At 37.1% G+C, this 27,656-nt stretch overlaps 1 protein-coding gene across 3 annotated transcripts in view; it reads right to left on the minus strand.

The window, feature by feature from the left end:
• The window catches only part of KHDRBS2 (KH RNA binding domain containing, signal transduction associated 2), a 551,264-nt gene that overhangs the window by 296,231 nt on the left and 227,377 nt on the right, over positions 1 to 27,656 (minus strand). For all 3 annotated transcript variants that reach the window (XR_011529819.1, XR_011529818.1, XM_008525631.2), the window contains exon 4: positions 3,733 to 3,879. Coding sequence is in view for 1 of the 3 variants with exons in the window: in XM_008525631.2 (XP_008523853.2) it covers positions 3,733 to 3,879 (147 nt within the window). In the remaining 2 variants the exon portion in view is untranslated. The remainder of the gene's footprint in view (positions 1 to 3,732; positions 3,880 to 27,656) is intronic.

A 27,656-nucleotide genomic window follows, 5' to 3' on the forward strand; every position in this document is an offset into this window, starting at 1 on the left:
AGTAAAACTTACCAATTCAACTTAATGGAAGGTGAAAGTCAGCCAATTTAGGAAAATGAAATAGTGTAATTATCTTAAAGTAATCTGCTAACTAGGGTTGGAAAAACCCTAGGGATACCAGAGGGTTCCATTCACAAACTACAATGTAAATGCCGCCCTCTAGCAACGTGCAAAGAATACCCTGCACTACCATAGGTGGCAGTCCTGGTCTATGAGGAAGTCTATAAGGATGTCTATAAGGAAACGAGTATCATAAACATCATACTGACCATATCTGTTTACCCCTTTGCAGCTTATAAAGGGAAGAGAAGGGCACTAACATTATAGAAACATACATTAGTTTAGGATTTTATATCCCTTTTGTCATTATTTGTCAAATAATTTATTTAACACTCCTCATCTGTATTTGTAAGAAAAATTAGCAAATACAAGGAAAATAATATAGCACCTGCTCAAAACATTAGAGATTTAAAATTAGCAAAGTTCCATTTATTGATCTTCTATTGACTTGCCACTGTACTTGTCCTGACAAAAAACTGTAGTGACCGAATGGAGACCAGCAGGATGAAAATTTTGCCCAGGGCAATAGTAATTCTTTTGTCTTGAATAATTCTGTTAAAGTACTGAAACTGTGTTGTTTTCCAACTTCTTACAGCATTCAGACATTTCATGAGGAGTTGTATGTTCTAAAGTTGGCAGTCTTATAGGATTACAGCTCCTGGCCATAGGGCAAGTTGGGTAAATGTCAGATGAATATAGAAAGGGGAGGAAAGTACAAGTGCTAACCACGGAAAGACACTCCATTCTGTAGAGGAATTAGATGCAGTGGAACCCAAGAGTCCTAGTCTACATCAGCTTTCTATGTTGTTCTAACATGTCTCTTAATGGCTGTAATTCTTCACTTACGTTGTTTGTAAATGTTCATGTCCCAACATGTTAGCATTTCGGTGGACTTTAATATCAAACGTCCAAAGAAACCTGGATCACCAAGTAATTTCATATAATAAAAAAAGAATTGGAGTTCATTTTTGTCCCTTATGGTTCTCATGACGGATGAAGTAGACAGATTCCATCTTTTGCTTGGTGCTGACGCAAGTGTGGGAAATGGGAAAAATTTATCAAGTAGAAGGAATTTCATTGACCACAAAATTTGCTAATACAACATTCAGAGATATCAGAAGAGTTATTTACTTTTTAAATATTCATTCCATCACTTATTCACTCATAGAAAAAAATATTTATTAAGTGCTTCCTATGTGCCTGGCCTAGTCCAAAATGGGGGAATAAAGCAGAGAAACTAGACAATAGTCTCTGCCCTCATGACATTTATATTTTAGCAGGGAAATCAACAACAAACACATAAGTGAAAAAAATACAGAGTACATCTGAAGGTGACAAAAGCTTTGAGGGAAATAAACAAGTGGAGTGGGCAACAGCACGATGGCACGGTGAACTGCAATGTTCCATACGGTGGCCAGTGACACGGCGAGCAAAGTGTAACAGGACCGCACAAACGTAGCGAAGCTACTTCAGACTATGTGGTCAGGGAAGAATTTCCAGCAATGCTGACATTTAAGCCAAGACCTAAATGACAAGGAGATAGCCCTGCCAATATTTTGGAGAAGAATCTTCACAGACCTTTAGTGAGGGGTGAGCCTGGGGTGTTGGATGAACAGAAGGTAGCATGTCTGGAGCTCAGTGAGTGAGCAGTTGGACCCACAGAGATAAAATCTCAGAGATAGGCAGGAATAGGTCACACTGGCCAAGGTAAGATTTTCGGTCTTCATCTGGATCCTTATATATAGCGCATGTTTATTGTAGGATATTATTCCCCAAACCTGATGCAGAGAGCTATTTTATCTCTCTGTATCACTCCTGGTACCTCCTAATCAGCCATTCCATCAGTCAGACTGTCAAATAAATACTTCTTGTGCCAGGCACAATGCTAAATGATGGAAATACAAGAGAGAGACTGCTAGCCCTTGCCCTTATAAAGGATATACTTCAGTGGAGAAGATATAAATGAAATGATTACAAGTATTATGAGGTCTAAGAAGTTAAGCGAGATGTATGATTGGCATTTATAGAAAAAGAGGGTTAACCTAACCTACAGCCAAGCTGCAACATACATACAGCAACAAAATAGTGTTTCATCTTACATATTTCACCTCAAAACGTCATTCCAAGATTCGATGTATCTACAATATAAAATGGATTAAAAGCAACCATTTACATGGCACTTTATAATTTTCTACATCCTTTCATACGCATCATCCCATTTAATATTCACAATAACTGTGACAGAGGTCAGTCAGTTATAGCTATCTTCTTTTTAAAGATGAATAAGCTGAAGCTATGAGAATTTAAATGTCTTGTCTACAGTCATGAAACAGTTAGTAACACAAGCAGTCGTAGCTTTTCTCTATACTGTCTATATCACCAGAGGTCTGGTCTGAGCTAAATATAGCGAAACTGTTTACCCAATAGCACTAGGCGCCTAAGTCAGAGGCAAAAGAAGAGAGAATGTAGCATCTTCATTCTTAAGACATATGGGATCTATTTAGGGAGGTGTTCAGATAAGCAGCACATAATAAATTGTGCTGAAATTCTATGTGCATACGAAGTTAGGGAAGAACCAGAGTGGTACGGGATTATTCTCTAACCTTGCCTGGACAGAAAATTTTAAACTGGGCCTATAAATAGACTATGTGGCTAGATTTTAATGCTTTTACATTCTGAAATTCTCTGGTTTTGTTTTTCTTTTCCCATTCTCAAAATCACTGCCAATCAATGAATCTTATCCATCATTTCCTCTGAGGTTATTGCTCAGTTCAGAAATCTACAGTGTTTCTTCACTGCACAGATTAATCTTAGCTACTCTCTCTCTCCCTGCTGAAGACTTCTGGCCAGGCACTCCAGAAAACTTTACTCAGCATTCTCTTCTAATTATTTTATTCCCAGCTCTAAGCCTGATGGCAAGAATTCCATTTGAATGACCTATCCTCGAATACGAAATTGTTAACCTTTAGGAAAGCTTCATTCATTTAACCTTCCTCTATTTCTTAGAAAATAGGTAGGGAATTCTACTCAGTATGTAACCCTGAATTTGTTGCTTTACTAAATGAACATTCTCTGTTGCTCTCATATAGTGCAATGAGTTTATTTTTCCAATTTTTGCTTGATAATCAACAAATGTCTGGTTCTATTAATATTGATTATTTTACATTATGTTTTATAATGAGCCAGCACCTGGAATACTATTACATAAAAATACATTTGATATTTTCAAATAATATCACCATCTTATTACAAACATTACATATCTAATCTCTTTCTTCTCCCACTATACCTGCAAATGCTCTCTCTATTAATTAAAATTTGCCAATAATGCATGTCAACCACCAAGTGATTAAGACACAAGAGAAGGATATTCTCTTCAATTATGGATTTGTGTTTATGTGTTAATTGTCTTCTTCTTCATGGCTATGACCTGATGCATGGCATGTAATGTACTGAAGACAAACACTGCTGTCAACCATCACTATGTGGCAATGTGCCAGCTCCCATGCTAAGTGTTTTTGGTATCCTATTTTATGTCACTTTCACATCAACTCTACAGATAATTAGTTGGCAATATGAGTTTCCTTCTAAAAAGTCAGTGAAGATCAAAAGCACATTTTTTTTAAGAGAAACTGATGAGGAACATCTTTGTAAAAAATGAAAAACACTTACAGGAACCAAGAATTTTTTAATCTCTTCCAATGCATGACTCATACGTGAATAAGCTTCCCCAGGTGGCGCAAACACTTCAATTAATACATGAAGTTCATCACTCAAGTGGGCATATTTGGCTTCCCCACTCTTCCTTAGTTCTTCTTCCTGTGAAAGAGGTTATTTTTAGAAATACAAATCCACTCATTTTGCATTGATTTAACACTTACCAAGAATATGACAAAAGGACATAATCTAAGCAGATTTTCCGTAAGTAGAAACCCTCTGAGAAATAAAAATCTGGTACAAGCCATTTAAAGATTTTAAAAATCATTTTTGAGTGTTTGAATGATTTACAAAAAAAACCCTGGCATAATTAGTATCTACAATAGATTTTAATCAGCTAAATGAAAATGCTAAGCCCTTGGAAAGAAGTTACAGAAATGCCATTAACTCTTTAGTCTACACCACTACATTTTAGAACTGCAGATAATAAACCAAAGATTATCACTGTTCTTTAAGAAAACCAGGACTTTCTAGCTACTTTTGAGAAGTGGAGGAAAGGTTACTTGTTGGCCATGAAAGGCTTGAGCTAAGTACGCAAAACCAAGGCTTATCTCCCAGCCTATGTTCTCCCTGGCTCAGATTATTATAGAGCTTCATACCCACACCTTCTCTATCATTTGCTGCCTTGTTTTGGTCAAGAGAAGTATAGAAAGGGATGTTGGCTAACTATTATGTTGGTATTGATTCTGTATGAGCTACTTATCTTCTGTTTAACCAACAACAGATTTCTATTAGATCAAATTTTCCATTGTACTGTGCCCAAGCAATTATTGAAGCTTGAATAATTCAGTACAGGAACAGAGCAAACCAGCATATGATACATATACTTTGCTAATGTGTGCTAGGTATTTTACACATATCGTCTCTAATCTCACAATAACCTTGCACATCACTCACATATTTCAGATTAGGAAATTGGTTAAAAGACTTTAAGTAGCTTCAGCAAAATGGTATTCACACCCAGCTTATTTAGCAACCAGGTTTGCATTGTTTTAGGATTTCAAGGAAGCAAAATTTGGTTAAAATTAACATAAATAACATTAATTACGCTTTACCTTTTTTACCTGTCTTGACATCCCTCCCCAACAAACTAGCAGTTGTTTCACTAAATTTCAAAGGATAAAAATTAAAAAGTATTTTTTGCTTTTATGTAGGGCTTAAGTTAGGAAAGTGACATGAAAGACCTAAACCAGATAAATGAAAGCAAATTTGCTATTGACTTCATATGAGTTACCTATATGATCCATGCTAATGCGCATGTTTATCTGCTAAGAAAAGTCCGTCATTTCAACATATGAAGGATCCATGAAAGAGATGGGAAGCTGTTTCTGCTTCCTGTACATCCCACACCTACTCAAATCTCTTGAATAGCAAAACCTCTCAGCCCGAGGAACCTCTCTCCACTTCCCTAAGCATAGTTTCTATCTCTAACTCGGAGCTTTTACCCAAGATGGTTTTTCTTAGCGCCCATTCTCAGTCTGGGGAGGAGAAGGAGTGCATGGCTAAACAAATGTACCCATAGGATGTGGTAAACGTTTCTTTCCTCTTTGGGTTCTGCTGGGATGCAAGCTGTCTGTGAACTCTGAGGTCAGAGTCACTTGCACATAACTGCTCAGGTAGTTAAACCAGAAGCTTCCTCATATTGCCTGCTTCTCAATACTTCCTAACCTGATTTCCAGCTGAAAATTAAGGGCCACTTGCTAGCCAGATTTTATAAGGTCTGTGTACTATGAGGTGTGGCATTCAAATAAGAATTGTAACGCTTATTTTAAAGGTTCTCAAACAAAATGAGCCTGATTATATACCTCCGCAGTTGAGCCAATGGGCTGACGTTCATGAATAACTGTAGCTTGCTATTTAAAAACACATTTGCTTCTTTGCACCCCTACCCTCATCATCCTTTATATAAGGAGATGAGGAAACCAAGGTCCTTAGAGATAAAGCAACTTCCTAGAGGCCAAGAGTTAGTCAGGATTCAAGCCAGGACTCAGCAAGGTAGGTGACAGTACTGATGAGACTTCAAACAAGAAAAGTTAACACAGCAGAACCTATCGTGAACTAATTCTGGTTAAATTTCAAAACTAGACTTTCTATCTTCAAAGATGTGTTATAGTTGAACTCACTCATTGGGCTGACTTTTGACAAAGCAAAATTTCCCACGCTTTGCTTTTTTCATCTGTGAAATCAAGATAATAATACTTACCTCACAGGATTTGCGAGTTTTGAGAAAACTGAAGAACATTTTATATACTAAAAAATGTGATACATATGTACTATAATAATAATAAATATTATTCCCTATATTCTCAAGTAGTAGTTTAAAATCATGTTTGACTTTTTCAACAGAGGCAAAAATAAATGTGGCTCAAACAAGTAGAAGAGTTATCTTCCTCTCAAGTGAAAGTCTACGCTGTAGGTGGCGGAGCAGGGGGTCCTTCTCCACACTGCAGGGACTCTGGTTCCTCCTCTCTGAACTCAAGCCCTTAGGGATGCTGTTCTCATGTGTGTTATAAAGGAGGCTGTCCACCATCACTTCCGAATTCCATCACATGGAAAAGAGAGAGAAGATGTGGACAGCAAAAAGCTTCTTTTTGAGGAAATACACCAGAGGTTTTATACATCATTTCTGCTCACATCTCTTTGGCAAGAGTATAGCCATCCGGTGGCCTTGGATGCAATGGATGCTGTGAATGTGGTCTCAGACTGAGTGGCCATGAGACTATCTAAAATGTGAGGGCTTCATTTATGAGACAAAAAAGTGAGAATGGATCCTGGGTGACAATGAGCTGTCTTTGCCATTCAGTCCTCATTCAGGGCTAGTTAAAATGACTCTTGATTATTGAGTCTAATTTTGGTGAATAGCTAGCCAGTATCTGCCAGAATGTCCAAACTTTATTTCCAAAAACAATACTATATCCCCTCCCCAGTTGTATTTATAACATAAACCTCCAAGTTCCATTTGAATATAGGCAGACATCACAGCCATCCTGAACAACACAAGTGCCTGGACACCAGTAAGTGTATTTATAGTAATTTAATACAATCTCTTGAGGTATTTCTTAAACAAGTGTTCCAAATATATTTGGGGAAAATATTTATCTTTGCAATAAATGCATCATCTAATAAATTGATTATGAATGGAGCAGTAGTGTTTTCGCATTTCTCCCCAATTACCTTTTGGATGTTTTATAACAAAGATCACAGCACCCTGGAAGGTTACACTCAATAGAACCGAGGACAAAATAGCAACAACATTAAAGAAAAAGATCAAGAAAATTAGAAATGCTGGAAAAATCTTGAGTGTAAATAGAAATGAATAGTTGCAAAGTTAACACTACAGAAGATTGGATCTCCAGTTAATAAAGGGGCAGAAAAAGGCACAAAGGTTAAATCAAAAGACTTTAAGATCACACGCTAGAAGGTGAATCTGCTTGACTTGATTCAAAATTCTTCTTAAAGTCCTGCACACTCAGTTGATATTATTTAATCTTCCATGAAGACGGTACATTTATTCCATTGAGGGTATTTACCTTAACCACTGACCTTCAGAAAATGATTTGTGTGTTCAGCTCTTACAAAGGAATCATACGTTAATTATTTTAAATAAAATTACTAGCCGCTAAACCTAAGAGATTCTAAAAAAATCATTAGGGAATATCAAACCGAGTTTTACATATCCCCAAACACTCTACCATTGTTATACTTGAAGGTAAAATATAAGTAAAAACATTGTTTTTTATTGGTTACTTTATAGAGAATAGCATGGCAGTAAATACAGTCTAATTTGAATTGCATTCATGTATTGTTAAAAGGATTTTTAAAGAAACTTTCTCTTAGGAATTATCATTTCCATTTTATCTTCTACAAAAGAATGTTTCTGATTTGGAATTAAGTTGACAACTAGGAAATTTTTCTCATAATTCAAAACAGCATGTTCACTGAAGAAAACTTGAAAAAATCCCCAAAAAGTACAAATACTTTTTAAAAAAATTAACAACCATACAGTTCAAAATATACTGTTAGCACTTTCAGCGTATTTCCTTCAAGTCTCTTTTTAGAATAACAATGCTTATGAAATAGAAGTCCTAATTTTGGTATTTCCTCTTAAGTCACAGGTATGCAAAGTGCTTTCCATGGATTATCTGATTTTATCAGCACGACTATACCTTAAGCTAGATAATGTTATTTCCCTCATTTTATTGATGTGAGGACTGTGGCACAGAGAGAGAAACTTGTCTAGAGTTACACAGATGATAAATCATGGAGCTGGATTAGAATCCACATAAGCTCTTATCAAAGGTCAAGTTCTTAATCATGATTGGTATGTTGCTGGTACAGGTACTTATGTGTAAGTAAACGTTTTATACATGCAGATTTCCCCATGGATGTCTCTAGTTTCTAGAAGACCTTGCCAGCAGTCTCCCAGTAATTTCCTGGTATTTAGTTCCCTGTAGCCCTGTGCTCTCCAGTGGAGGCTACAGTAGATTACAGGTCCTTATACACAAGAACAACTGCCATGAATTTTCTTCCTCCTCCCCAAAAGGTTCTGATTCCTTAGTAGCTGTGTGCCCATCGGTACTGGTATTTTGAAGGTTCTCACTCATCTTGTACTTTATGATAGACTCCCCCCAAAATACTAGTGATGTCACATCACACTGTTTATCCCTAACTCTCTTTTTGCAACCATCAGTTCCAAACAAGGCATTCATCCGAAGTTTTCCAGGTTGAGCTCAGATTCATTTGCACAATTTCTCATGGATATCCAAGCTGTATTCCTAAAACAAGTGTGTCTCACGAAGGGCCATTCTCCATGCCCCTGCACAGTTCATCCAACAGCAGGGGCAGGAGGGCGAGGACCCTCTGCACCTGTTTCTATTCTGGCGTAGGGACAAAAGTCAGCTCACAGCTGGGCATTTCATCTTAGTTCAGATGATTCAAGACAAATTCCCCAAAATAGGACACAGAAGCAGATGTCCCCTTGTGCTCTGGTCTTGAGCCCAGTATTTGGTCCCTGGATTTGCCAAATGCCAATTTTAATATAAAATTCAAATTTTCTTAAAATACTGTAAAAGATCCACTCTCAAAATCATTTATGGGTGACACAGATTTCATTTACAATATCAAGGGGGCACAAAGCAAAGAGGTCACATTGATAATCTCATTACAGACAACTCAAAAAACCCTCATTCACTTGTCCCAGGTCCTTCCCCACTTCATTACGCAATTTTAATTTTTTCTCTCCTGTCTATAATTTTTGTATTACTCTCATCCACCTGGAATTTCTTAGGAAATTTCAAATTATGTTCACCTCTATTAAACAGAGTAATTTAGCTATCAATGCTAATTCCCAAGCTTACATGTCTAGCTTATTATGGAGCTCAATGAAATAAAGGGGACACCAGTTAATTAACCCTACTATCCTTAGAAGTCACAATGGTGGTCATCATTTGCCACTTGCAATGACCCTTTGGAATCACACCTACACACCCACATACACACACACAAACACACACAAATACAGTGCTCTCTAATGTGGGATTCTAGTGAAAGAGAATGTTTCCATTTTGTCAAATTAAGAAGAGTAGTCATCTACTTTGGGCAATCTTTTTTTATAATATGTTATAAATTCTTCATAATATGATGTAATCATGTATTCCTCTTTTGTGCTACTCCAGATTTTGGTATTTTTTTCCTTCAGAATCTCCTGAAAGGCATCCCACCATTAGCCCTACCAGCAGAGAGAACACCTGAGTAACTGAGTTCATGTCTTACTCATCATTTTCTAAACACCTATGTGTTCATTTAAGTGGATACATAAAATGTCATGTACACGTCATGTTTTCTTTTCTTAAATATCTAATTACAGGAGAAGTAGTCTTTACTCTCATCCACTTCACTGATTCACTAGATTTACCAAATATTTATTCCCCCATAAAATACTGAGTTAATGTTCAAGATAATCTACCTGTTTGAGCTCTCACCACCTACATTTTATAAACCAGGAGTCAGTGGTATTTGTTCCCAAACTTGTTTATATCTGTTGTAGTTGTTATTGTTATTGTATTTTATTATATTTCATAATTCACTTTACAACTTTTTTTCCATTATCAAAAAACTTCCAGAGAAAGCCATGTAGGTTACGAGAGATTTTACTGGATCATAAAGTGCTTCTGTAGTTACATTAACTCTGTTACGGTTTTTTTCCAAAAAATGTTGTTCCTAGATCAATTACAGCATCATCATTCTATTTCGTGATTTACCTTTATACATATGTTTCATCATTTTCTCATCCCTCAAATTATTCTGCACATACAAGCGTATCTTATACCACATGGGGAAGGTATTCAATAAGTTCTTGCTGAATAAATTACTTACAGGTGGAAACCATGCTGCATTTCTCTTCTGTCATCAAACCATATCCTTACTCTACTGGTCGCGCTAAAGTTTTCGTTAAATGCTCAACCATTTATTGTCCTGAGACCTTGGAATGGAGTGAACTATATTTACTAATACGATTTTCTTTTTAGCTTAAGAAAAATGTCTCCAAATTATTACTACATTCAGTATGTCTCCCATTAAATGAATAACAATGCATAGATCATATATATATATATACCCATGTTGGGTGATAATTTACTTTGTAATCAAAAAATTATGCAATTGCAGTTTGCACTACATCACGTACCTCTTCTGTGATTATGAGCACAAACACATCCTGTGTAAGTAACAAAACAACAGAAGCTTGTAACCCAAAAGAGCATTGTGTATTGTGTGTAATCCAATTTCAGGAGAACCAGTTGCTGTATAAATACAGTGCTTACTCTTTGCATTGAGGAATCAGCCTTAGCAACCTTTAAAGTAGAGTCCAGAGAAAAGATTCCAATGATTGAAAACTTTATAGTAATATTTTAGGAGCAACTGCCACCATCTTAGAGACTGAAATAATATTTTGTATTATCCTTTATGTATAGGATCAAATATTTCAAAAATCCTATGAACAAATACCAACCAGTGCTTTCCTGTAGAGACTGTTATGCAGCCTTGGGTCCAGAAAGTGCCTTGGACTAGGACTTAGAAGATGCCAAGTGTAATGGCTCTCCTGGTCAGGGCTCCACTACCAACTGCAAACCCTGGCAGATATTGCTTTTGTGGCCCTCAGTTTCTCCATATGCAAAAGGAGAGGAGGTTGCGAGAGGTAATTTTCAAATGGTGCTATATTGAGCCACTAGGGTTCCAGAAAAGTGCTCATGGACCACCTTGGAGCAAAATGAGGATTCTCCCCAACATTCAGCCATGTCAGCCCAACTTAGATCTGTTTATGCATAAAAACTCCAGGGAAGAGGATATTATTCTACAAACTCACTAAAGTAAAAACAATAGACACCATTAGAAATGACAACACCTAAAGTTTCTCATAGGTTTAAAATTTCATGACTTACCATGTGACTTTACTTCATAGGCATCCTCACCCTCCTACCTAGAAATTTAGTTTTAGAAAATGCTACTTTCCAAATAGAATATTGTCTAAGATATATTGCTAGGAAATTCAAAACGGCAACTATTCAAGTTAATCTTTAAGCATCTACAATGAGGCTGCTACTGTGTATTTTATACACATTATGTCATTTAATCTTCATAGAACCCTTAGGTGGGCGTTGGAAACAGCAGAGTGTAGTGAAAAATATCTTTTTGAGTCAGAGAGATCTAGACTTGAATTATTACTCTGATTTTTATTATCTATAGTATTTTAAAAAGCTTACTAAGTATTTTGAAATTTAGTTTCTCAATCTACAAAACAAGGAAGAGATGAAATGAGATAATGTATGTAAATCACAAGTACAGTGCCTAGCACATTATAAAATCCCAGAAAAAGTTACAGGTTTCCTCTCCGAGGAGCTAAATAGCTTGGGTTCATCCTTCCAGTATGTAAGAGATTCAAATTTGGTCTGCTCAACTCCAAAGCCACACTCTTATGTTAGTAGATGTTTATTACGAACATTGAATTCACTTGAAAGAATACAATTAAAAAAGTTTCAGATTAAGTGTTGCTTTGATGTAACCAAGAGTGTATAAGTTTGATGCTATTTATTATTAAGTTAATTTAAATGTAGAACGTTACTCTAAGAGAAAGTATATTTGAAAATTACTATAAGCCAAAGGGCTCAAGTGTTTTAGAAAGATAAGGAAAAATTAACATTGCCACTTGTACTTTCCTGAATTTTAACTTTCAAATGAATCATAAATTTATTGTCTACAGTATGTCACACGGACCATATAACATTGAAAGCCACATATCACGGTAGTTAACAGCCCAGGTTCTGTTGATGATGGCCAGGGTTAAAATCTCAGTTCTTCCCCTTAATAGTGGGGAAACTTGGGCAAGTGACCTCACTGTTTCGGGCTTCTAATACCTCAACTGTAACATGATGATAGCAATAACACTGTAAGCACCAATCAAATATGACTATTGCTAACTGTTATTGTGTTAAATATCTACGATTCATAACAATATACAAAACAATATATGAAACAAAAGAGTTAATGTATTCAAAGAGCCCAATTATTTTCCCAGGAGCAGCTCTTTCCGTGACAGGAATAAACTAAATAATTTTTTAAAAAGTTAAGAACATGATACAAAGTGCACACAAGTTTTATACTTTGGTTTTCACTTTAGCAATCATTGTTGTCATATTTTATCCTCAGAGTTATAATTTGCTAGAGTGCTTTTTGCAGGCTTTGTCTTCTTAATGCCCCAGGGAACTTTCATTTAACATAAAACCTCTTCAGAAATAAATACATCTATTGTCTGCACAGCTTTCTCCATCAAGAAATTCAAATAAACACATATTTATTATTTATACCTTGGTCTGAATGGGATCTGTCTGAATCACCAATTTAAAAGCATTTTTAAATACACATATGTGAAAACTCTTTTATGTCAGTACAAATTAGTTTTCCAAAGTTTATCCACACAAAGCATTTTTATACAAATGGATGTACATAAATACATGATAGAGAAGCGATGGCTTGACCCTAAAGAGCACCTGTCTTTAGGTTCTGTTGCCTTCACTTACAAATCCCTGCTCTCTTGCATTGAATGTGGCAGGAACTCTTCCAGGTTGGAACCAAGCCTACTCCAAATGGTGGGCCATGGGAGGGGGATCTTTTCACTGCTGCACACCCAATCCAACACATCTAGATTCAAAGGGTGAAGTACCAGAAGCATCAATGAATCCAAGGAAGATATTTTACAAAGGAGGTCAGGATTTTGAAAGCAGAGAAGTGGATAATGCCAAATAAGATTCCTTAAGCTTGAGTTTGGAAGCTGAAGATTTACTAAAAGGTATAAACCTCAATTCAGGACAATCAAGTCAAACACTCTCGGTTACACCAAAGATGGTCTAACTTCTCAAACTATGAAAGGGTGTTGTCTGAAACACGAAAAGAGAGTCTCAATCCAATAAAAGGGCTATTTCACTATTCAGGGAAAAGAAGGTAATTCATCTTGACCAAACGCTACCTTCAGGAAGATTTAATTCATCCTCCTGAATTAACATATGGAAGACTTGTGTCATTACATTTTATTTAAAAAGTTGTTTGCTTAGTAACTAAGACACCCCCAAATATTTACTTTGTGGGAAGAGAACAATCTGGGAACAAAATTATCTAAATATGCCTCTCTTGCCTCTTTTTTTCCAAATACAAGTGGATGTAAATGGGCTTTGCTGGGGTTCAGCAGAGGGAACTGTTATGGGAATGTGAAAGCACTTGTACAATAGTCTTGGAGCTCAATGGCGAGACACAGAAAGAGGGGAGTGGACCCCGGGAAGAACCTGGCACTCAGAGATCTGTGGACTTGGTGGGGGAAGGACACGTGAGTGTATGCTTCTCCCTGACCTCAAAAGCTGAGAAACCAAGAAGTGGGTTGAGCACGCCTTGCCTTTGAGGCTGGGAGAAATCAGGGCAACCAGGAACCAGAGGCCCAAAGGGTAGGAATCCTCTGTCTTCCACTCACTATTGAAAGGACTTCATCACTATTTGATTTCAACAACCGTATCTAAACCAACAAATAAAAATAACACACAAAACTAACAGCCATAGACAGGAAAATCAGGCGGAACATCTGAACACATGCCATTTGAACACAGGCCAATTGAATTGCAGGAAGAGAAAGATGAACAATTGAATAAACACATTTTAGGAAGCAGTTGAGGAGATAAAATGCAATCACAAAAATTTTATGATTTTAAAAGACATGACTTCCAAAGTAAGAACAAATATCAATTAAAAATAAGAGGCTTAATTCTCCCTGTTGAAAATAAGGAAAGAGATTTCCCTCCCTCCTTTGTCTCAAAGCACTTACCTTAGAAAACTTGTGATTATAAGTTCTCTTCTCTTTGAAATGCTTATAAATCCTTCTGAAGACTAGTCAGACTTTTTCTCAGCTTTATAACCTGTGGACATGGAAGCTATCTCTTTGAGGTGTAAACATCAAGATAGATTGCTCCGCTGGGTCCCAGTCTCAGTGGGAGCATAGCAGCCTAACTTTGGTGGGTGCTTTGCTCCAAGCTGCAAATATCTGCTATCACAAAGATATGAGACATCTGTCTTCCCTTGGATGAAGCCAATTAGCTAACACAGATGGTCACCCCAATAATCAGGTAAAGTTAGGATGAACTCTGTGACAAATGGTGCTGTCAAGACCTGTTACTTGAGGACAGGTTATTGTTTACATTGAGAACAAGTATCTAATGCATTGTTTCTGCTTGGCTATATCAGAGAGTGAGATTTCTTTCTGCCTTTTCTATCTCTTAGTGGATTGCTAGTGACGTCCATCACGTTCTGGTTGAATGCTTATTCAATAATAAAGTGTCTTCTTTCTCTACTACCTTTGTGGGAAGGATTTCTGGGCTGGGAAAAGATTTTGCTTTTAATTATATTTCCCCAATACCCATTGAAACATATAGTAACATGCTGTTGATATCCTACTCATATGCTCTTGCCTTACTATCTTCATGCAACTAACATTTATTTGTCTTTGTGCCAGAGGGCTTGGTCTGGCCATGAGGGACTGACCTAATCCTGTACATGCCAGGAAGGAAATGCCAGGGAATGGACTCCCTCTAGGATCAGCTCTCAACTAGTGATAGGGGAGAGATGGCTTATAAACACCCCAGCCTGCTCAGTCCTTAGACGGGGTAACTTGCATATATCTCCTTTCTCATAGTACCCCAGTGCAATAAGCTTCAGTTGCTCACAGGTTGAACGTGTTAGAGAATGCACATTGTACAGGTTTCCTGCATTTTCTTACCTTTCTCCCTCACTTCTTTACCAGAGTTCCCAGAGATCTCCTTCCAAACAAACTTCACATAACTAAATCTTGCTGCACTGTCTTTTCTAGGGAAACTCAAGCCAAGACAATTCAGTAGATTAAATTAAGAAGAGGACGACTGAAATCAGAATTTTTGTCTAGAAAGGTTATATGCAAAGAAAAGTACATGCATAGATAAAGATCAGGAAAGAAATATCAGAGACATGGAGGATAGATCCAGGGAAGCTAATACAATGTTTAGACTATCCGGAATTAAGCCTGTTGAAAATTTTTCACAAATGCAAAAAAACACAAGGCTTATTTCCAAGAAGACTAGAATTAATGAGGACTTAAAATGTTCAGAATACATGCTGACTAAAGCAATAAGCAAAACACAAGATGTTTGGCAAGAACATGGGTAAAGACGGAAAGCATTTTATAAATCACTCTACTTAGCATGCTCATTCCCACAGTACCTGTTATCTTGTTTTCCATTTCCAGAAGAGGCGACCTCGAGGACGAAAAGACTTATGAAGCCTGAGATAGACATCTTTTGAATTTGGAATAGGGCCCAGGAAGAAAGGTGTGCTGAAAAGGAGCCTCTGAACCAACTAGGAAGTGAAGACAACCAGTGAGCCGGGTAAGGGGACCTCAGTTAAGTCACCTTTAACCCAATGAATATTGCCAGAATTGCTTCTGAGCCTCATGATGATGAGAGGGCAAGTCATCACTGCCAGCCAATAATGGGAAAGCAAACACGAGTGAATCCCAGGCTCAGGGAGCCACAGCCATGTGCCTGGTTCTGAAGGAAAATGCAGAGGTGGAGTATCCATCCTGGGGAGGACATCTTGTGCAACCAGACACATGTGCAGAGGAGACAGTAATAGGATCCCAAACCAGCCCTGACCCAGGGTGCTGAAATGGAGAGACTACAGCCAGAGAGAGGGGACGACAACAACAACAAGGTCTCAAAAGCCACTGCAGAAGTTCCCATGGACGTGTAGAGACGCTGCCCGCTGTGTGCGCCATGGCAGCAGACAGGTCAATTTGGCCCATGAAGATATGATGTGGAAGGCTTTCCTTTGAACAAATGCATTATGCTGTTCATCAAGCAAACAGACAGAGAAGCAAACACCATTAGGACCTATAAAGTGGCTAACCACTGCCCAGAATCCACCTGGCATCAGTGTGAGAGGGCATCCAGATTTACAGCAGGGACTCAAGGTCAACAAATGTCATGAGTAGAAGAACATATATGTTGCCACTTTTAGCTTTCTGAAAAAAGATCATATTAGTTCCTGCTGACAAGCCTCCACTGACATCCTATTTACCTAAAATTCAACAATTTCAACATGGTATTGCAGACCTTTTTAATCTGTCACTGGCTTAGCTGACCAGTTTCATCTTCTGACATCCCTTTGGCAGACACTATTTCCCAATCACTAGAAAATCCTCACCTTTCTCTGAAATTATCACCCTGTTTCAAACCCCTGTGGCCCTTTGTTCTTCTTGCAAGGTTCAGGTCAAATATATTAATCTAGACTCCACACAGGGAGCAATGCAGAAGTGATTGCTCCATAGACTCCTAAATGTAATATCTTCTGAATAACAACATATTATAAATGTTTGGTATTATATTACTAATATGGATAGTATCCTCCATCAGAATATTTGGTCCCATGGGCCCTCTCAAATGTGGAGGATGTTTTTCTGTAGGTATCGTGTGTGTGTGATGAGGGGGTGGATTAGGGCGGAGTATACTTAAATGATGCTTCTTAGATAATATCTACATCTTAATAAGATGTATAATCTCTTCATACTTTTATATTAATTGTTTTAATCAAACTGATTTCTTTCTGTTGCTTGGATAATAAATACTTTCTGGGGGAGTGGGGCATAGGAATTTGATCATTTAGATACTGTAATGTCTTACCACATGATTTTTTCCCTTCCATCCTTGACTCTGTTTTAGCAAAAATATATTTGATCATGTCTAAGAGGAAAGTTTTTCTTATACATTTGACAAAAGGATGGGGGGAGTGAGAATATGCTTCTGTTTTCAAAGAAATCAATTACACTGGAAAGACTAGGGTCGTAATAAGTGAATGCTAATTTTATAAGCACATTTTTTTCTGACAAGTTCATCTCTACTTTGTTTTTATAGACTTACTGAATGTCCTATCAGTGTTGGAAAACACAAACCCAGCACCAGAGATGCCTGAAACATGTGAGAGGTAGAGCACACTGGAGGGAGGGTGCCCTTGTGCCCTTCAGTAATGAGGTTTCAAGATCACTGTTTACCAGGAATCTGAACTTGGGCATATGACACTAAAGCTAGGAAAAATGTCTCTTGGGTGTGGAAAGCCCGTTTGCAAAATTTTTTTTTAAAGTCTGTGAAACTAACTTTTTTGGAAAAAGTGTAAGGAAGAGGATGGAGAGAGGAGTTAAGGATTCCTCACGACACTTCATATTTGTTGGTGCACATCTTGCCTCATATCAACCAGAAAGTATCTTTGCCAGGAGAGAAACTTCTCCCTAAGTAGCTCTGACAAGTGTAATTTTCATGGTATCATCTGAAAATCTTTCATCACCACTCACCTATATTCAAATGGGGTCAAGACTCACTCTTTACCCCAGGGCAACAAGCATCTTTGCATGCTGTATAAACAGAAGGGAAAAGTGGAATCACAATAGTTTAAAGAACTAATGTTTGTTCTTTATAACTTATAGTTAGAGGATGGCTATAAACATATTAATCTTCTGCAAGATTTTAATCCAATCTCTTCTCAGCATAGCCTGCTCCCTTCCACAGCTAGCCCAACAGCAAGCATGCCTGTGGTGGTGGCAGTCAGCAATGGTGAATGTATCCAGAGAACACAGGTCAAGGACAGGGGGGCTGCGACTGCCCTCCACAGCTCCAACTACAGAAAAATATAAATATGGTTTTTTGAAGTGAGCATATGTACTCATTTCTCTTGCCCCGGTGCTAATATTGTTAAATTAAGTCTTTGTGGGGGGAAAAAAAAAACCCAAAAAACGAATGTATATTGACTATCCACATGTGCTGGAACTCTGCTAGGGATTTTTCTCACTTATAATATATTTAAATTTCATAATATGTTAATATTACCTGCATTACAACTTTTAAGGAAATGAAGAATTCTTTGAATAAGCCAGACAAAATTTTAGAAGATGGACTGACTCAAATATTTGGTTCAATGACAACTGTCAAGCCCACAATTGATAATCATATCTTATCCCATATCATAAAAATAAGTAAAGTCAAGCCCGAGGCTGGATTCTGACCCACAGGGTATTTTGCTGTTTACATCACTGTCAGCTGTTAGAGGAACCAGCTGGAAGGAATGCAATGGCTTTTCCGGCACAAGCAACTCTCTTTAGTGAGCTAAATCAAAGGGACCAGATAAGTTACAAGTTCTCTGCTCTCAACAGTCACAGGAATTCTAATAAGGCCTTTAATTCTCAAGGGAGGATTTCTGCAAAGAGGAGCAATCCAAGCGTATGGCCACCCCAGTCTTAAAGACCCCATGTGGGATGAAAGTAGGCATTGGGAGAGAATTCATCTTTAAAAGAACAACTCTCAGGGCCAGCATGGATCAAGAGTCGATTACTTTTATTCCAGAGGCTGACTGGTAAGAGGAAATCTAAACACTCATTTAAGAATCCTCTAACATTTGTCTTTTGAAACAACTGGATTTTTCTAAAAAATAAGTGTCTGGAAAGATTACATGGGTGGTTCTGCTCTAAATAGTCACTAACATATATGTTAATTTAAGTAATAAATATTTAAAATGCACCTTCTTGTGAAGACTCTGTGCTGAGTTTTGGGGGTAGATCCTGACCTCAGAGAGCTCTTTGTTTACATGGAGGCATAAGGCATCTAAACATAATAAATTTTGGTAAGTGACAGAGATCAGAAGAACAGTTATGAGAATTAATTCCTAGGCATATGTATTCACTCAGCAATGTTTACTGAGGCCCTCCACCTTAGGAGCATTGGTCCAATGCAGAGACACAGCAGTAACCAAGGTCAGCCTACCCACTGAGCTTACAATATGGTGGAAGGAGGCAAATAATAAGATGTAAAATTTATAGATAGAGATATATGTCACACCATAAGTGCAATAAAAGAAACAAAAGAGAAGTGGAGGAGGACCCAGGAGAGATAGAGTACTACTCAGATAGGGTGGTCAGGAGGGCTCCTCTGATCTCAGTGCTGAGTAATGAGAAGGTGCTTGACTGCACAGAGACAGAGGGAGAGTAGGAAGGTGGGAGCAGGGCAGGCAGGAGGGAGTAGCATTGCAGACAAAGTAAAGAAATAGAGAAGACGTCTTCAGGGAGAAACATTTTTGAGGAACAGAAAGAAAGCCAACGTGGCTTGAGCATAAAGAATAAAGTATAAAGTGGAAGCAAATGAGGTCTGAACTAGAAAATGCAGACAACTAATACAGGGCTTTCTAGACGATGGTAAAGATTTAAAAATAAAAGAGATGGGAGAGTGACATCCGCATCATGGTAGAATGAGCTCTTCCTTTAGACTCTCCCCCTTAAGATACAATGAAAAGAACATTCGTATACCAACAGTGGACATTCACACAACACTTACTGACATCTGAGAGACCCATGCAGCCATACATCTGATGGTGGAGGTGCTGGACCTCGCAGGAAGTGGAAGGAAGTAAGAGGATCTCCTCTCCCTCCTGAATGGCTGTAACCCCAGAACTGCACATGGCTCTGAGAGGAGAGAGGGGAGGGGTGGTCCCCTGAAGGAACACCTTCAATCTCCAAGTTCTCTCATAGCCTGGGGGAAAGCCCCACACAGAGGTGCCTAAGCTATTGTGGAGGTGTCTTCATCAAGCAAGCACCCCAGAAGAGCATATAGCGAGGGCAGAGTGAGAACACCCCAAGGACTGCAAAGGTGAAAGAAAGTGCCCCTGCCCCTACCGGCACTCCATCTCAGTCAGTTGGCCAGAGCACCTGAGCATATAATAGAAAAGCAGCAGCAGTAAGCAAGCGAGGCAGGGTCATGGTGGGTTCAGAATACACAGCTCTTGAACCCACTCAGTGGCAGCAGGTGGAAGCTATGACCAAAGATTATCATTATGTGGAGGCACAAATCCACACCATCAAACAATATGAAAAAATATTTTAATACTTCATACCAGAAAGAAAATGAAAAACACACAGAAATAAATCCTGAAGGCACAAAAATTTATAATCTAAATCACAGAGAACTCAAAAGAGCTATCATAAAAAACTCAACAAGTTACCAAAAAATAAAGATAGACAGTTCAATAAAACTAGGAAATTCTTCAAAAAAGAGACTGAAACTGTAAAGAAAAACCAATCAGAAGTGTTGGAGAGGAAAAACATAATGGGTAAGATAAAGAAAAATCTGGAATTCCTGCATAACAGAGCTGATATTATGGAGGAGAGAATTATCAGCTTGGAGGATGGAAATATAGAAATGCTTCATATGAGGAGAGAGAACTAAGACAAAAAAAAAAAATGAAATTCTCCAAGAAATATTCAACTTAATTAGGAAAAGCAACATAAGGATTATATGTATTCTAGGGGGAGAAGGAAAATGGAGCAGAAAGCTTGTTCAAAGAAATAATAGCTAAGAACTTTCCAAAGCTGGTGAAAGAGCTAGAAATACAAGTGAAAGGAGCTACTAGATCTCCTAACTATATCAATGTTAAAAGACGTTCTCCAAGGCATATACTAGAAAGCTGGAAAAAGTCAATGAAAATCTTAAGGGCAGTAAGGCAGAAGAAAATCACTTACAAATGAACCCCTATCAGGCTTTCAGTGGATTTCTCAGCAGAAATCTTACAGGCTAGGAGAGGGTCGAATAATATATTCAAAAATCTGAAAGGCAGAACCATTCAGCCAAGAATACTCTATCCAGGGAAAATATCCTTCAGATATGATGGACAAATAAAAACCTTCCCAGATAAACAAAAGCTAAGGGAGTTCATTGCCACAAGACTGTGCCCCCAACAAGAAATGTTCAAGAAGGCCCTCATACCTGAAAAAAAAAAAAAAAAAACGGAGTTACAAAGCCTTGAGTAAGGAGATAGATAGGTAGACAAACATCAGAAATTTGTAGCTATCAGAACAGGTTAGAGAACAATTATAACATTAAAGATAAAGGTGAGGAAACCACAAAAGTAAATATAATCTAGCCATTTTAACCACAAAGTCACAACAAAAGACAGAAAAAGTTATGACAAAAATAACTATGAAGGGGAAGAGGAAATGGATGGAATTGGTTAGGCTCAGGAAATATGAGGCTATCAGAAAATGGACTATTGCATCTACGATATTTTTTTAATACACATCTCATGGTAACAACTAGACAAATAACCAGAACAGAGACACAAATGATAAATAAAGAGAAAACTAAAAAAAAAATTACAGAGAACTACCAAACTGAGTTGGTAGTCTGAAATACATGGGACAAGAAACAAGGCAAAGGCAGAAGAACCAGAAAATGAGTGATAAAATAACAGCATTAAGCCCTCATATATCAATAATCACTCTAAAAGTAAATGGATTGAATCCAATCAAAAGACACAGAGTCGTTGGATGGATTAAAAAATAAGACTCAACAACATGCTGCCTCCAGAAAACACATCTCAGCTCTAAAGGTAAACACAGACTTAGAGTGAAGGGATGGAAGATGATACTTCAACCCAATGGCAAACAAAATAAGGCAGGTGTTACCATACTTATATCAAACAAAGTAGGTTTCAAGATAAAAGAAGCAATTAGAGACAAAGAAGGACAGTATACAATGATAAAAGGGACACTCAACCAAGAAGATATGACACATAAACATCTATGCACCCAACACAGGAGACCAAAGTACATAAAGCAACTATTAACAAACCTAAAAGGGAATACTAACAACAACACAATAATAGTAAGGGACTTTAACACCTCTTACATCAATGGACAGATCATCTAGATAGAAAGCCAACAAGGAAACAGTGGATTTAATGAAAAGCTAGACCAGATGGACTTAATGGATATATATAGAACACTCCATCCACAAACAGCAGAATACACATTCTTCTCAAATGCACATGGAATATTCTCAAGGATAGACCACATGTTGGGGAACAAGGCAAGCCTCAATAAATTTAAGAAGATTGAAATCATATCAAGCACCATAATCGTATGAAGCTAGAAATCAACTGCAAGAAAAAAGCTGTGAAAATGACAAACACGTGGAGACTAAACAAAATGCTACTGAACAACCAATGGATCATTGAAGAAATCAAAGGAGAAATCAAAAAATATCTGGAGACAAAAGAGAATGAAAATACACCATATTAACTCATATGGGATGCAGCAAAAGTGCTCCTACGAGGGAAATTCATAGCAATACAGGCCCACCTTAACAAACAAGAAAAATCTCAAATAAGCAACCTTAAACTACACCCAACAGAATTAGGAAAATCAGAAAAAACAAAGCCCAAATTCAGCAGAAGGAGGGAAATAATAAAAATTAGAGCAAAAATAAATGAAATTGAAACAAACAAAAAAAAGTAGAAAGTATCAATGAAACAAAGAGGTAAGTTCTTTGAGAAGATAAACAAAATTGACAAACTCTTAGCCAGACTCACTAAGAAAAAAGAGAGAAAGCTCAAAAAAATAAAATTAGAAATGAAAGAGGAGAAATTACAATGGATACCACAGAAATACAAAGCATTATAAGAGAATACTATGAAAAATTAAATACCAACAAATTGGACAATCTAGAAAAAATGGATAAATTGTTAGACTCATACAACCTCACAAAACTGAATCAAGTAGAAATAGAGACTCTGAATAGAACAATCACAAGTGAAGATATTGAAAGAGTAATCAAAAACCTACCAAACAACTAAAATCCAGGACCAGATGGCTTCTCTGGAGAATTCTAACAGACATCCTAAGAAGACTTAATACCTATCTTTTTCAAACTATTCCAAAATATTGAAAGAGACACAACAATTCCTAACGCATTATATGAGGCCAACGTCACCCTGATACCAAAGCCAGACAAGGACAACACAAAGAAGGAAAATTACAGGCCAATACCACTGATGAACATAGATGAAAATTCTCAACAAAACACTGGCAAATTGAATACAGCAATACATTAAAAAGATCATACACCATGATCAAGTGGGATTTATACCAGGGACAGAGGGATGGTTCAATACCTGCAAATCAATAAATGTGATATACCACATTAACAAAATGAGTAATAAAAACCACATGATCATCTCAATAGACAAAGAGAAAGCACTTGGCAAGATCCTACATCCATTTACGATAAAAACTCTCAATAAAATGGATACAGAAGGAAAGCACCTCAACAGATTAAAGGCCATATATGACAAACTCACAGCCAACATCATAGTCAAAGGGGAAAAACTGAAAGCCATCTCTCTGAGAACAGGAACAGAACAAGGGTGTCCACTCTTGCCACTCCTATTCAACATATAGTAGTGGAGGTCTTGCCCAGAGAAATTAGGCAAGAAAAACAAGAGAGATGTTTTGAAGTGGATAAGTTTATGGTGTCTCTTTGGGGGAGGGGAGGCTTTGTCCCTCATTCTGTGAAAGTAGCTGGATATACTGCAAAAGGTGAATAAACTTGAAGGTTAGAATAGCAATAATTTTTCAGTTTTCAAGTGATAAAATTGGTAATATAACATTTCAAAACAGAAAAAAAACAGTACTTCAGACTAGAAGTGACTATTTTTGCTTCACTTTTCAACACATTTAATGTCTACTTTCATAACCTACAAAGCCTTATAGATGAGGTGTTGGTTCAGCTGGGCTTTGAAGGATGGCTGGGAGTTGAAAATAAGAAGGAAGTGGGTCAAGAAGAAAGAATATCATGAATGTTATCTCACTAATCTCTTTGCTTCAGGAGTCCGGTTTACACCCTTGTCTTCACTCAATAATTAATAGTACCTTCTTTCACTCTCAAAAGTGTTCAGGGTTGGAGAATAAATGAGATGGTCAGCCTTAATCACCAGCAAAGACCCAGAGGCAGGAAATCATCCTTTTGTGTCAGGAACAGTGAAAGCTTCTTCCGAGATTCATTAGGCAGATGTTCAAGGAATGCACATGGTCTAAGATAGAAGAGTTACGAGGAATCTGATTGGGGGCCCTGTAGTCGTCACTGAGGAATTGACTGTAATTCTGTAATCTAGCGAGGGATATGTGGGGAGGGTAATGTTAATTAGTACCATGTCTCAGAGAAAAAAAGTCAGCAGGCAGTTTATGAAATGCTGCATCTGTCTGCTTTTAAGTTGACTCACCACCCTTCTCCCCACCAGTTATCTATCTGTACCTATATTCCTAACTGTCTTTATAATCATTTGTTAAAAACTTTTCTTTTTTCTAAGGCTTCTTATTAGGAAACTAGGTGTTAATTTTATACTTTGAATTTTATTATATCAAAGAATGGTTAGTAGACAGAAAAATAAAAATGGTTTCCCTGCGAAAAACCAACTTATTCCAATTCAGGGCACCAATTTAGTTCTCTAAATCGAGTTGAAATCTAGAACTTTAAGCTTCCATCTGCTGCTATTTTTGCTCTCTTGAGTCACACAGACCTTTAGCATTTCCTCATTACGATAGTCTTTTAATCATTACATAAATAAACACACACATGTATATTTTTAAGCTAAAATATTTCTATGAGTTAGACAATGTTTTTGCACTTGTCACTATCCCGGGACTCTCATTCTCATGAATTCTAGTTTGCTAACATTCCTCCTAAAGTGTAGCTTTTAAAACTATCTACATTTTTTTTCAGTATTATTTTATCACAGCAGAGAGAAAATAATCATCTTATTGGTTCTGGGCAAAAAGGTACAAAAATGCCAGCTAAGATAGGTGTCCCACCCTTGACCCCTCTCTAACTTCTAATCAACGGAGACCTCTAGAACTATCTCACATGCATTGCTGAATGCTTGTAAGTAACATCATTGACATTTTGAAATTAGCTGTTAAAATTCTTAATCAGGGCCAGCCCTGGCTGCCCAGTGGTAAACTTCAGTGTGCCCTGCTTCGGCGGCCCGGGTTCAGTTCCCTGGTGCAGACCTACGTCACTTGTCTCTCAGTGGCTATGCTGTTATGGCGACTCACATAGAAAAATAGGAATATTGGTAACAGAAGCTAGCTTAGGGCGAATCTTCCTCAGCAAAAAACAAAACAAAACAAATTTTAACTGAAGGAATCAGTCAAATGCAGCCCATTTTATTCAAGTTTATCTATACATTTTTGTCCCAAACATTTCTCTCCAAGTTCTCTCTCTTGCAAATTTGGTGAACATGATATTCACATTCCCATCTAAATCTACAAACAAAATTATCTTCCTTCATTTAGGACCTTCTTCCAATTTAACACCAATCCATTAAATCAGCACTTTGAAGGTTAAACTGGCTATGGATCCTCCTAATCTTCAGTAAAGCTCTTTGGGGTGTAATGAGAAGCGTCATAGATTAGCGAGTAGAGAATGTGCTCTCAAGGACTCCAAGTACCCCCCAGCCCAGCTTACACGTTTTTTTCCTAAGCTCCAACGACATTCAGTTGCCATACTGCAAAGAAGAAGAACATCCTTCCACAAGACACTCACAGTATTACAGAGGAGACACATGACTATAGCACATTCAGAAAGTCCGAGGTATTCCAAAAATCTCCAAGAAAAATGCTTTGGACACACAGGTTGGGGCCTAAAATCCACCAGAATCAATATATTTGGTTTACAATGTTTGGCAAAGTAACTCAAACAGTTTGGAGATACAGTAACCATAATTAATTTTAAAACTGAATTATAGGTATAAATTAACATCAAACAGTTTAATTATTGTGCACACAGTGGTCCCAGAAACAAAACATATTTTTTCTTCAATATATTTAGTGAAATTCAAAACCTAAATGGGTTAGCGTCATTGAAAACTTTGAAGCATTGTGAAAGACCGTGAGTGAAATTAAAAGTCATTAAGGTGGTTTAATTAAGGCAATTTTAGAGTGAAAAGTAATAGAATTAATTCAGTGAATAAGTATTTCAATCGACTATTTTGTAATCATACTTCATTGAAAAAGTTTTACCCATAATATATTGTTACTATTTCTTATACTTCTGAAAGATTCTAGTCAAAGTTTCTGGAAGACATCCAATTCCCTCTAGCAAAAATATATATATTTTTTGTTACAGGATGTTTATTTTTGTTTTAAATAATATTTAGTTTATTCTTCATCCTACGAAAAGAAAACTAAGTGGGCGAAATATAAGAAATTTGACAGGGGGGTTTCTCTCCCAGAATGGAAAACTAGTTTCTTCATTGACCTTTCTTTTTTGAGGTCATGATATTAAACCAAATTTCACCTACAGAACTTTCAGGAAACACTGTTTTGGTCTTCTTTCTGGCATATTTTTTAAAATATATTTTGTTTGTGTGTCTTTTCTTTTTTCTTGTGCTTTCAAAAGCCATGCAAAGAATTAGACAGGCCACCTTGTTTCTAAAAGAAATAAAAATTAGGTCCATTTGAAATTGATCTATAGACTACAGGATATAACAGACACTTTTAGCCTCCTCTTGACCTTTCCTACTGCAAATTCAACTGAAATTCATTACTTTATGTTCATCTAAGTATAACTATATTATATAGAGAGATATAAACATACATGAGTACATATTTATTTTTTAACTGTTCTTACCAGCTTTAGGCCCAGTCTTATTTCCAAAATCTATGTTTCTTTGACTACATCTTCTCATTTTGTTTTGTTTCTGAACTTCTTACATTTATGCATTTACACTGCTAAAATTCTTTCTTGCAATAAGGTAAATTACAGAAGAGTTTGAAAGTATTCATTAATTTAAAAAAAAACAAACTAAAATAAACAAGACCAAAAAAGTGACCTGATTCATTTACATTAGGATAGATGTCTTGCCACCAATTTCCAGTGAACTTTTCCATTACATCAAAATCAACTCTCTCTCAGCCAAATAGAAACAGTCTTAAGTGACTTTGTTCAAGTGCTTTCAGAAATGCACTATTTTCTTTCTGTATTAGCAAACAAGCAATCTCATAAAGAAAGATCCCAATTAAATTTGCATAGTTACTGAAAGTGACATTTGTTATGTTAATACGTATGTGTGGAACCTCTTTTATAAATTAAAATACGGCCAAGCAACATTCTTATGAGCAACAGTGTTGATATAACTTAAAGATGCTTTCACTATACCTCTTTCCTTTATATACTATAGGCACACGTTGCATTTATAAATCCAAAGGAACCACCCCTATTAAATCTCACAATTGGTCTCTCACGTGCTTAAAATTACAATTTATTTTTGAGGAAGATTAGCCCTGAGCTAACATCTGCTGCTAATCCTCCTCTTTTTGCTGAGCAAGACTGGCCCTGAGCTAACATCCGTGCCCACATTCCTCTATGTTATATGTGGGATACCTGCCACAGCATGGCTTGACAAGCTGTGCCTAGCTCCGCACCCAGAATGTGAACCAGCAAAAC

This window comes from Equus przewalskii, chromosome 19 (genome assembly GCF_037783145.1).
Source record: "Equus przewalskii isolate Varuska chromosome 19, EquPr2, whole genome shotgun sequence".
Taxonomy (NCBI): Eukaryota; Metazoa; Chordata; class Mammalia; order Perissodactyla; family Equidae; genus Equus; species Equus przewalskii.